This window comes from Bos grunniens, chromosome 9, assembly GCF_055505025.1.
Source record: "Bos grunniens cultivar Pamir isolate PY7600 chromosome 9, Bosgru_T2T1.0, whole genome shotgun sequence".
Lineage (NCBI taxonomy): Eukaryota > Metazoa > Chordata > Mammalia > Artiodactyla > Bovidae > Bos > Bos grunniens.
This window is the reverse complement of record NC_141173.1, coordinates 81,949,128-81,961,973: the sequence shown is the minus strand read 5'-3', so window position 1 is coordinate 81,961,973 and position 12,846 is coordinate 81,949,128. Positions and strand designations below refer to the sequence as shown.

General features: G+C 44.9%; 1 protein-coding gene across 3 annotated transcripts in view; it reads right to left on the bottom strand.

Moving 5' to 3' along the window:
* PHACTR2 (phosphatase and actin regulator 2) overlaps positions 1–513 on the bottom strand; it is a 299,218-nt gene extending 298,705 nt beyond the window's left edge. The window contains exon 1 of one of the 3 annotated variants that reach the window (XM_086318144.1): positions 2–513. In XM_086318144.1, coding sequence (XP_086174270.1) covers positions 2–215 — 214 coding nt within the window. In that variant the 5' untranslated portion in view covers positions 216–513. The remainder of the gene's footprint in view (position 1) is intronic. The other 2 variants (XM_086318140.1, XM_086318145.1) reach the window with 2 other exon arrangements.
* Between the last annotated feature and the right edge of the window lie 12,333 nt (positions 514–12,846).

Sequence of the window (12,846 nt, the reverse complement as noted above, 5' to 3'; positions counted from 1 at the left end):
CCTGATCCGGAGATGTGGACGCGGAGCGGGCGGCCCCGACTCGAGCACGACGACAGGTCGCTCTGCGAGCGGCCGCGGGGGCTCGGGTCCCCCGGCAGCCTGCGCAGGGCGGGCGCCGGCGGCCCGGTGGGCGTCTCGGGCTCGGGCGCCGCGGCCGCCGCCTGCCCGGCCGGCTCTCCCGGGATCTCGGCGGGGCTCCTGCCCGCCTCGGCCATCGGCTCCCGGCGGCCCGGAGCGCGGGGTGGGGCCGGCGCCGCGGACCGCGCTGCCCGGCGTGCGGCGACCCCGAGGCAGCGACAAGGGCGGGGAAGGCTGGACGCCGGGCGCGGAGAAGCTGGTGGGGAGGGCGGGAGGAGGAAGAGGACAGAAAAGTTTGCACAGGAAGGAGCCGCCTACAGCCGGCTCTCGCTCCCGCGGGCGAAAGCCACAGGGCTCGGAGCTGGGCCGCCCTCAGTGCCCGCGAACCTGCCCGCTGCTCCACCCCCCGGGCCGGGGCACGGCCCTTTGCAGATTGGCGGCAGGAGGGTCCCCTCCGATCATATCCAGTTCGCAGGCCTCAGATTAGTGGAGCTAGGGCGTCAGGAGCTGGGATGCAAGGTCAAGGTTAACAATACTGTTTTCATGGGGAGTCGGGGGAGGGGGGGTGGGACGGGGGCGGTGGGCCGGGGTTGCAAGGAATGCCAAGCACACACACTTGAGCGCCCTGTGATGGAATCAAAGGCTCATACCCAGTTGAAGGATGCAAAACTACCAAACTGCAGCACCAAAAGGCACTGGACTTGCTGGTGAGCTCGTGGCCCATCCTGGAGACCCTTAAGTCAAGGCCACAGACCTCTCCTCTCACCCTTTGCCCTCGAAGCCCTCTGCCTCCCACCTTTGCCCACATTCCTGGGTTTCTGTCTCCTGGGTAGACCCGTAGGTCATGTTTGAAAGGCCAGGCTTCCAAAGAACCAAGTGAATGAATGCCTACTGGGAAGTCTGCATCAAAGCTTTGCAGTGGAAAGACGGGCCTCCCAGCTGCTGTGGACTGGAAATCCGTGCCGTGTAGGATTGTGCGAGATGGGCAATGGAGATCTGGCTGATTCAGCGGGTGACTTCACAACCTAAGCTTTCTCAGTTTTATGATTATGCCCCCAAGTTGTGACTTGCCCAGAGCCAGAGCCAGGTGTCACCATTCCTGAAAGCTCATGGCAAGGGACAAAGGTCCCTGGGTTCACCTATGGGCCATAGTGAGGCAGCAGGCGGAGAAGGGGGAGGGGAGGAAGGGTTAACACAGTTAACATTTATTGGCACCCACACCCATATGCCAAGTGCCTTGTCAGACACTTCGCACATATGATACCTTTTAGTTAAAAAAAAAAACAAAACACTCAAGCAGAGGTGGTGAGAGAAAGGGGGGTCCAAAGTGAGGGGTGCAAACTAGAGAGGTACATTAATACGCACAAAGGCCTTTGTGGTGACTCGGTCATAATAATAACAGCAGCTTGCCCTTAATAATTTGAAAGGGTTTTCACCTATAATTCTCACAGCAACTCTGGGAAGGGCATGATTACCCCAGCGTTGCTGTGAGAACTCTCCAAAAACAGGTCCATTTCCACAAAGTCAGCCATGCTTGTCTGGTCCTGCTCTAAATATCTGCTTCCCCACCTCCTTAAATTTACACAGCTTCAAGTGTTATTGCCTTGATCGATACCTTGTGTAGTTCAGGACAGAAAAAAGATGCCCGTGCTTCAGTGCACCAGCATGCGGTGTTTCAGCAGATAGGTCTTTTGGTGGGATTGAAAGGAAGGATTTGCCACTTTCCCCTGTAACTGACATTAGATTACGAAGCTATTTCTCGTCATCATTTGCTGTCCTGAATATGTTATTACCTAGTGATGCTGTCTGTACCCGGCTCGTCCACTTCTCAGGGGTTAGCTCCCCTTGCCAGCTGCTTTTCTTCTGGGGCACACCTGCCTCTCTCCCGGCACTTAGGTCTCACCCCACTGGTTTCTCCCTTTTGCTCACAACATGGATGCCCTCACTGTCCCTCCAGGCCTCCTGCCTCTCCCTTTCGGGTTTATCCTGTATGTCATCTCTTTTGATGCTAAATAAATGAATTACTGAATATCCCAGAGGGCTTCCCTAGTGGCACATTGGCAAAGAATCTGCCTGCCAATGCTGGAGATGCATGTTTGATCCCTGGATTGGGAAGATCCCCTGGAGAAAGAAATGACAACTCACTCCAGTATTCTTGCCTGGGAAATCCCATGGACAGAGGAGCCCCGAGGGCTATAGTCCATGGGGTCCCAAAAGAGTCAGATGCAATTTAGCAACCAAACAACAACAAAATATTCCAGAACACATGAAATCTTCCCTTGTTCATTAGTCAGCAGTTAATCGTTTCAACCTTCACTTAGTCCTTATGTGTTGAAGTGTGTCTTGAGGGCCAGACACTGGGCCAGGCACCACCACGCTTCTAGAAATAATAGCATCTGTCCCTGTTCTTATAGTCCCCTTGCCCCATCCTCATCCCATCACCATCTACAGTGTGACTTCTGCCGACGCTGTTTGCTTGAGCTTCTTTGAGCACTACTGCTTGGACCTCTGCAAGTTACTGAATGGACCTCTCAGGTCTGACTCCTGCTGCAGCTCTTGACACTCTGGACCACTTGTTTCCTTTTCTGGATTCTGTGTCCCTGGTTTCTGGGACACTCATCTTGCCTCTCTGTCTCCCTGCTATCCTCCTCTCAGGATCTCTTTTTTCCTGTCTGTTCTTACCCAGTGCTCCCCAGGGGTCCAGCATCAGCTGTCTTCTTTTCACACCTGGAATATTTTTCCCCGGGAAACCTTACCTTTAGCTTTAAAGGTAAGTCTCTTCCTCAGTCTAGACTGGTTTCCTGGTCTCTAGATCCCAATATCCAAGAGGGCTTGTCTTCTTGCAGTTTCCTTGACACTTGGCAGTCTGTGTGCCCAGAGCCAAATTCTTCCTCCTCCATGAATCTGTCTGTTCTGTCCATTCTCCATCTAAAATAAATATCTCTGGAGTTTCCAGCCTGCTTTTACTGCCATGTCTTTAGCTTGAAACTTCATCTTCTCTTTCCCTTTAAAGGAAGAGACTCTGCCTCTAGGTTCACTTTCTTCCACTCTGCTCTCTTCCTCATTTCTAGAATGATCTTTCCAAAATGTTCCCAAGACTTTGCTGCTACCCCATTTATATGCCTTCAAAACAAGTATCCATGCCACCTTTTCAAGCGTCTGCTCCTCCAAGTGGCATATCAGGGCTTCTACATTCTGCCGTTGCTCCTCATATCCTGCTCTCTAGTGTCCAGACCTTGTGAAGCTCCCTGTTCCTCTTCTAACAGTAACTTTGCACCCCCGTTTCCTCTGCCTGTAGCATCATCACCCACCTGCCCTAACTTTGTCCCACTCACAGACCATCACTCATCTTTGGCGCCTCAGGTCAAGTGTCTCTCCATCCACGAAGCTTTCCTGATACCTCTCTAAACTCAGAGCCAGGCGAGGGCCCTTCCTGAACAGTGCCATAACGTTCCATGTATATCTCTGTTAGATCCCTTTTCACACAGAACTGTAGTTGTTGGGGTGCTAACCTATCTCCCCAACTCTCTGTGAGCTGCCTCAGGGCAGGAAGTACTTAGACTGGGTTTTGTTCTCCTGGCATCCGCTGTGTGTTGGATGAATGAATCAGCTAATTGAGTCTATTTGAGGAAACAAACATTAACAAGTAATTCCCTGGCAATTCATGGAAGGTGCTATGGAAACCCACAAGAGTAGGCACCTAGCCTGTCTGAGGGGGAGGATCAGGGAAGGCTTCCTGGAGGAAGAGGCACCTGAGATGCCCAGGCACCCAGGATGTGGGCAGGCATTTGAAGGACACAGAAACTTGAGACAGTGGGGCCCCTCAGGATGCTGTAATAGCTGGAGAACAGGAAGGGGAAGTAGCTAATTTCTGAGCCTGAAAAGTAGACAAGAAGTGGATTAGGATTCACTTTTCAAATGCCATTATGTCTGTGCCATCCTAAAATAATGAGACATCATATTTATTAAGGGGGTTGTTTATTTCCAGTTTTGTTGATCTTATCTAACTCCTCATATAAGATTTCAATTTCCTTAGCAATGTCCCTTGGCACCTAGGACAATATTCTGCCCAGCACTTAATAAATGTAAGCTGTTTGACAGACTGATAAAAAGAGGGGAAGAACATTCCATTTTTCAAAGCAAAAAGTTGCTCGGTATTATTACTTTATTTGTTCTGCTCTTTTCATTAAATATCATTTCTGAAGGCTGAAAATAAAAATTGAAGATAAAAAAGGAATTACTTTCAATTACATATTGTAACAGCGGTTTAACACACCAAAATTATATTTGTTTTACCCTTATAAAAATTATGATTTATGTAAGATTAAAAAGACATAAATGAAAATGTATCAACTAGTTTGGTCTGCCTATCTCTGTTTAGTATACCCTGCTGTCAGCAAGAGCACATGGATTATTATTATAATTGTTATTTTGTTGTCTTCTCTTCCCCCAACATATATACAAAGCTCCACAGATTGGACAGACTTTATATATAAAACACACACACAAATACAGTATATATGTTTCCTTAGGAAATACTATTCCAAAATGCATGGCATTAGAAATAGTGTCTTTCGTGGACATTATTGTTTTCTTATTACAGGTAGATAAAATCTCCATGAGTGAAAAAAAGGTAACCAAGGTAATATCAGAAAAGAAGTGGCAAAGATCAGAATGGATGATACAAAGTCAAAATGAAATAACAGAAAGGCGAGGAATCCACACAATAAAGAGTTGGTGACAAAGGAAATGAGGGTAAAGGACCATAATATAGTGAGAGCAGGTCTGCATTGTCTTGTGAAAGTTGCTCAGTCGTGTCCAACTTTTTGCAACCCCATGGACTGGAGCCCTCCAGGCTCCTCTATCCATGGGATTTTCCAGGCAAGAATACTGAAGTGGGTTTCCATGCCCTTCTCCAGAGGATCTTCCCAACCCAGGGATTGAACTCAGGTCTCCCACATTGCAAGCAGATTCTTTACTGTCTCAGCTACCAGCTCTGCATCAGGATCACATTAAAAACAACAAGAAACAGGAATCAGTTTTGATGACCTCTAAGGTTTCTTCTGGTATAGGGTTTGATGGTTCTACAAACATTTTTTATTTGGATTTATTTTATTTCATTATTTTCTTAATGTAGGTATCTTATTTATTTATTTTGGCCATGCTTCAAGGTATGTGGGATATTAGTTTCTGACTAGGCATCCTGCCCCTTTCAGGGAAAGCGGTGAGTCTTAACCACTGGGCTGCCAGGGACATCCCTAGATTCATTTTAAAACTGAAGATGGAGATGAAATTGTTTTATGAGAGAAGCCAAAGTTGGTCCTTAGTTTTGAATCCCAAATGCTATTTCTCCTTAGGATACTAGGTTGCTTGCTTTAAGGACTGCAAAATGTATATAAAGTGCTGAGCACAATGGCTGACATTCAGTGCATTAAGACATTGGGGATATGCATTATATTTCTTTATTTCCATAAATCATATCCAGCTCAGCTCCATCCACAAAGGTTACCTGAAAGACATTTTCCAAAACTCCTTCCTTCTCCTTGGATCAAGCAAGAACTTTAGTGCTTTCGGATTTATGAAGATAGAAGGGGACTATCCCGATTCTTAGTCCAGTGGCTGCCAAGGTCAACCACGGCTTCTTTCACCTGGACTCCAAGGTTTCAGCATGTTGTATTCACGTCACCTGATATCTACAGAAGCCACCCCTTCCGTGTCCTGACTCCTTAGAGACTGTCAGAGCCAGTGCTAAGGTGTCCATCACTCAGATGTCAAATGTCTCAACCCCGTTCCCAGTGGGAGTGGAAGGGTCCAGCACACGTGAGGATTAGGTCCTTGTCAATTCAACTGTCAACTCAAACCAGGTGTTGGTTGGAATGCAAGAGGGCTCAGCCACTTTATGAACTAGTTCGGCAGTTTTCATAAAGTGAAATATACATTTACTCTGTGCCTCAGCAGTTCCACTCATAGGCATTTGTCCAAGGAAATGAAAACTCATGTTCATGAGAGCAAGTGTTTCCAGTAGCTTTTCTCACCATCTCCAAAAACTGAAAACAACCCAAATAAATACACCCACCCAATGGAATAGTACTCAGCAGTATAAATGCATGAACTACTGGTACATACAACATGGGAGAAACTCAGAGGCATTCTGCGATGTAAAATAAGCCAGGCATGCATGGCCCTGGGCATTACTGTTCCACTTCAGTGACATTCTAGAAAAGGCAAAATGATGGGGACTGAAACAGAGCAGTAATTGCCAGTTGCTGGGAGCAGACAGAAGGGAAGGCATTTTTTGGCTGAGGGAACTAATTGTTCTATGTCTCGATTGTAATGGTGAGGAAACAACTGTATTTGTCCAAAAGTCATAGAATTGTATGATAAGAATATGGAAATTTACTGTGTATAAACTATATCTAAAGAAAAGAAAACAAGGGGAAAACCCACCAAGTTTTCTTTCCTTTTGGGACAATTCAGCCTAATTCTCTTGAATGGCCAAGACTTCCAGCAAACAGAGAGCAGGTTGTTCTGTGCTTAGAAAAGTCTCTGGTCTGGAAGCCTTGACCTCACATACAAAAAAGTTTTTTTTTTTCTTTTTTAATGTTAAAATGTTATCCTATGGCTCCCAGGAAGCAAAGGTCTACCCTTCTGGAAGGGAGACAAAATTCTTTTTTGTACCTTCCTGAGGCATCTCCAGCTGCTTGGTGGTGGGAGTGAGAGGTAGAAAAACCAAAACAATTCAAACAACAGTAACAACAAAAACCAGAGGTTGGTGTGGGGGTTGTCTCTGGGACTCCACGATTTTAGGCTTGTTTGTTTTTAAGCTTGGACTTCCAGAAGTGGGAGGAGTAGATAAAAATTACCTTTATTCTTGGATGCGACTGCCCTGCAGAGAAACGAGATAAAGTAACTTCTCAACAGGTTTTCTGTTACATTCAATCTCAGAAGAGCAGCCCCTCCCGGGTTTGTTCTGAAGGCCGGGTCTGTTGGACTGAGGGGGCAGGCTTCTGGGAGCTCACCCAGGACCAGGGAGAGCAGCAGGGGAGGCTGAAAAAGGAGACTGACAAACAAGGTCATTTCTCACAGATATAATACTTTGAAGGAAATTAATCGGGGATCTGATAGGAAGCAGCTGGAAGAAGGGCTCTTTTGTCTAGGATAGTCAAGGAAGGCCTTTCTGAAGATGTGACCTTTGTACAGACTGAGTGATGCGGCATCCAAGGGACCAAGAAGAGCACATGCGTGCCTGCGTGCTCAGCCGTGTTTGACTCTTTGCGACCCCACGGACTGTAGCCTGCCAGGGTCCTCTTTCCATGGGATTCTCCAGGCAAGAATACTGGAGGGGGTTGCCATTTCCTACTTCAGGGGATCTTCTCCAGCCAGGGATCGAACCCATTTCTCGTGGGTCTCCTACATTGGCAGGTGGATGCTTTACCACTGTGCACCTGTGAACCCCACCAAGAGCACAGAGGATGTCATTACAGGCTGAGTGAGCGAGTGAGTGAAGTCGCTTGGTTGTGTCCGACTCTTTGCGACCCCATGGACTGGAGCCTACCAGCCTCCTCCATCCATGGGATTTTCCAGGCAAAAGTGCTGGAGTGGGTTGCTATTTCCTTCTCCAGGAGATCTTCCCGACCCAGGGATTGAACCCGGGTCTCCCGCATTGTAGGCAGACACTTTACCATCTGAGCCAACAGGGAAGTCCATTACAGGCTGAGGGACCAGCAAATGTAAAAACTCTTCTGGAAGAATGAGCCACAGGCAGGTGGCCAGGAATGCTGGCATGTAATGAGCAAGTTGTCCAGGATGGGGGTGGGGGTTGGAGGTTGGGGTAAAGGTGACCTAGAGAGAGAAGAAGGGTTCAGACCCTTCAGTATTTCAAGTGGAATGAAGTTAATGAAAGCTTTTCAGCAGAGGAATGACATGCTCTGAATTACATTAAAAAGAAATTCTGGATTTTTTTTTTTAAATGGAAGTATTAATGAGTTGAGGGCGTCCCAGGTGGCACTAGTGATAAAGTACCCACCTGCCAATGCAGGAGACATAAGAGATGTGGGTTCGATCCCTGGGTCGGGAAGATCCCCTGGAGGAGGGCAGGGCAACTCACTCCAGTATTCTTGCCTGGAGAATCCCATGAACAGAGGAGCCTGGTAGGTTATCGTCCATAGGGTCGCAAAGAGTCGGACACGAATGTAGCTGCTTAGCATGCATGTGTTGATGAGTTGAGGATGGGGTTGGGGGGTGAGGGAAAAGCAGTGACCCAGGGCTCACTGCAAGATTTTGGGCTTGAAAATAAGTGGTATGTTTTTTAAGGAATAAAAATGAGGAAGCCTTGTTTTATTCGATATTTTAAAAATGAGATAAAGCTATAATAATTAAAAGAACTTGGTGCTCATTTATCAAGAGTTGTTAAGACTTATTTAACATGCAGAATGCACCAGGCATCCCTCTGAGTGCTTTGGATGTATAACATTTAATTCTCACAAAAAAACCTACAAGATGGGGACCTACTACCACTATTTTAAGGGTGAAAAACAAAGGCGCAGAAAGGATAAGTAAAATCTCCCAAGTCCAAAGCCGACAGGTAGTCTGGCTTCCAAACCCATGCTCCAACCACACACCCCAAACCCTGGCCAGGCCAGTGGAGCAGAATGTGGAATCCTAAAAAGTCTGAAATACACCTACACCTCAGTTCATCATACCTTTACAAATCGATGGGAATTAAACCAGGAACAGTGTTGGAAATTTTTCCTAAGTGTATGGAAACGACTGTTTAAATCTTCCTTTGGCACATTCAATAATACACTAAATAAAGATGGGTTAAAGAGTTAAATGTTCAAACACACGCATGCACACAAACCATAAAAAGTTAGAAGAGACTATGAGATAGAAAAGCACTGGTTAGAAATGAAAGTAATGGAAGAAATCATAAGGAAAAAATCAATAAGTTTGACTTCATAAAAATTAAAAACTATAATGCAAAACAATTAAGAAACCAAAGTAAAAAGTAAATTGCCTTCCAGAAGTATTGTATCCAATTTACATTATGGTTCACAAGATGGTGCTTGAGAGGACCCATCATACTTTGCCAGCATTGGCCATAAAATTAAAAAAAAAAAAATTTTTTTTTTTTCTAAATTGACAAGAAAGAAAACGGTAAGCATCTGTTGTTACAATTAGCATTTTAAAAGTCTGGTGTCTTCAATCACCTGTTTGATATCTTTATTGCACTTCCTGTTTGTGAAATGGTTGTTCATGCACTTTCTCTGTTTATCTGCATGGATTTTAGCCTTATTGATTTGTATGAGCACTTTATAGACTAAGAAGAGTACTTTTTCATATTTGTAGAAAATGTATCTACCCACTTCATTGTTTATCTTTCAGTTTCTATTTTACATTTTTTTGTGAGGTTGCTTTTGTTAATGGAATATTCTTTTCCTTTTTTAAGACAGTTTTTATGTGTACAGGAAAGCTATTGATTTTTATATCTTTGTAACCTAGCACCTTATTGAACTCTTTTTAGCTTTGGGAGATTTTAGCTGATTCTCTCTTGGGCTTTGGGGGTCTATAATGATATCATCCTCCAGTACTCTTGCCTGGAAAATCCCATGGATGGAGGAGCCTGGTGGGCTGCAGTCCATGGGGTCGCTAAGAGTCGGACACGACTGAGCGACTTCACTTTCACTTTTCACTTTCATGCATTGGAGAAGGAAATGGCAACCCACTCCAGTGTTCTTGCCTGGAGAATCCCAGGGACGGGGAAGCCTGGTGGGCTGCCGTCTCTGGGGTCACACAGAGTCGGACACGACTGAAGCGACTTAGCAGCAGCAGCAACGATATCATCTGGGCTTCCCAAGTGGCGCTAGTGGTAAAGAACGTGCCTGCCAATTCAGGAGACATAAGAGACACGGATTTGATCCCTGAATCCAGAAGATGCCCTGGGGGAGGAAATGGCTACCCACTCTAATATTCTTACCTGGAGAATCCCATGGACACAGGAGCCCGGCAGACTACAGTCCATAGGGTAACAAAGTGTCGGACACAACTGAAGCGACTTAGTACACACACAATGACATCATCTACAAAAAGTAGGGAGGGATGGATTGAGGAAAGGAAGAAAGAAGAGAGTACGGGGATGCTTTCTCCTCCTTGCTGATAATAAAACTCTTATTTAGGCTTGATATGTTACTTTTTTAGCCAGAATTTCCAGTAAATTTGGTAATAACAAATATCAGGTTTTTTTTTTTTTCTTAATCCAATGAGAATGTCTCCGGAATTTCACTCTTAATTGTGAAGTTGGCTTTTCATTTGATACATAGTATTAATAATTAGCATATGAATATATAATCACCCTTCTAAGTTTTTTTTAATGATATCCTTTATTTCATTTATTCAGTATTTATTTCATTAACAACATGTACCAAGCAGTAAGCATTCTTGGTTTCTTATTTAACTCAGAACAAGATACAAATTAAATACTATTTACCAGCCTGGATGGGAGGGAATCCCAAGGGAGAAGGGGTACATGAGCCCTTCTGAGTTTTTTTAAAGCATTTATTGTGGCAGGATATTACTTCTATCTACCAAAGCAAAATTTTTAACTTCACGCAGAAAGCACACTAGCTACACCATACACTTAGTTTGAGGGCAAAAAAAAAAAGTCTTCCTCAACTTTATTCTCTGTGTTGTGGACAATTTTTTTTGAGTCCCTTGATTATCCTTTGGGCAGTATTCCTTCTCCTTAAAAAATCAACTTCACTGAAGTTTAATTTACAGACAGTACATTGTGTCTATTTCAATGTATGATTTGATGAATTCTGACAGGTGGAAACTCGGTGCAACGGCCACAATCAAGCTACTGACAATTTCTATCACGGCCAGAAGCTTCCTCCTGCTTCTTTGCAGTCCATTCCTCCCTTTGTCCACAGCCCTGGGCCACCACTGATCTCCTTTTTTGTCATTACAAATTAGTTGGAGCATTTTCTAGAACTATCCCCAGTTCTAGAAAGGTACATATGGCCCCTTGAATGGTAAAGAAGCTTGGCTGTATTGAAGGTAGAATTCTCTATGGAGCCATGGGGTCTCCTGGAAGCACTGAAGATAATCCTCCTTCAGAAAATAGTGAGTAGGTAGGTCTGAGTCAGTGGTCAGAGATGGTTAGTCAGACCCTTTGTGTCTTGACGGTTTACAAGGAAAAGTGTTCCTACCCCATAGAACAGATGTTCCTAATCTGTAAGGGCCCAGCCTCCAGAACTAGCCGTGACCCAGTCCATCCAGAATTCTGGAGAAGGCTATGTGTTTGAACTGAAGGAACTGAACCCAGAGAGGAGGGGATCTAGGCACTGAGAGCTAACAGAGCCAACTGTAAAGAACTAGCACTTTGAAAATCCAGACACAGCCCCTGGGCCCTCTGGGTGATAGCTACACATGCAAGTCAACCACCTTGAAAACCCACGAACCAGTACCCTGAGAATTTAGAGAGGTCCCACGGGCTTCGCTGATGGGTCAGTGGGTAAAGAATCTACCTGCAATGCAGAAGAGACAGGAGATGTGGGTTTGATCCCTGGGTTGGGAAGATCCCCAGAGGAAGGCATGGCAACCCACTCCAGTATTCTTGCCTGGGAAATCCCATGGACAGAGGAGCTGGTGGGCTCCAGTCCATGGGGTTGCAAAGAGTTGGACACAACTGAGCGACTAGGCACACATGTGTGATTAGTTTCCAATTGCTGCTGGAACAAATTAGCACAAATTTAGTGGCTGAAAACAGCACAAGTCTATTATCTTATAGTTCTGGAGGTCAGAGTCCAAAACAGGTCTCGGTGAGCTAAAATCAAGGGGTTAGCAGAGCTGTGTTCCTTCTGGAAGCTCTAGGGAAGGATCCATGTCCTTTAATATTTCAGTTTCTAGAGGCTGTGCCCTTCTCTGACTGTTGACTCCATTCATCTTCAAAGGTAGCGATGACCAGTCAAGTCTTTCTTATGATGCCATCCCTCTGGTTCTGACTCTTCTGCATCCCTCTTCACCGTTTAAGGACTTTGTGATTACACTGGGCTCATCCAGATAACCCCAACCACTTTCCTTCTTTCTTTTGTGTTTGGCTGTGCCTTGAGACAAGGCACAGCCATAAGCTTTCTGCCAAGAAGAGAAGTAGCTATTGAGGCAGAATTGATACAAACAAGCAAAACACTGCAAATGAAATATCAAAATTTTAAATAAAGACAGGACCCAACCCTACACTTAAGGAAGAAAGAGTAAATGAAAAAAATTCTGTTGTTCTGAAGATGGATCCATACATATAAGAATGAGTTTCAACATTTTAGACAAAAGTAAGGCAGCCCTGGGAGTTCCTCATTTATTATGTTGCTCAGTAGCTGATATAAAAGGATTTAGCTATGGATCTTGCCTTCAAAAATAAGCAAGAAGATTTCATAGTAGTTTTTGGAACACTGTACTGAATGTTCCATTTTCATAATTCCATTTTCCCTGCTAATGAATAGCTACATGGTTTAAATTGTAAATTTCCTGTGGGGAAAAAATGAGAAAATACACAAAATATAGAAAATAAATCTCATATGGATATTCGAGGGAGACTTGTATTTTTTGGAGTGAACATTTGAGCAGTTCTGTGATCAGATAATGTGGGCTTAACTGATCTTTACAGAATGACTAATGTTCTCAAGATATCAATACTGAAGGATGAAGAGACTGTGCTGTGAAGAGAGCTGGGATGTGGCCCCATCTACAGGCTTCCAGAGATCGCAGTCATGT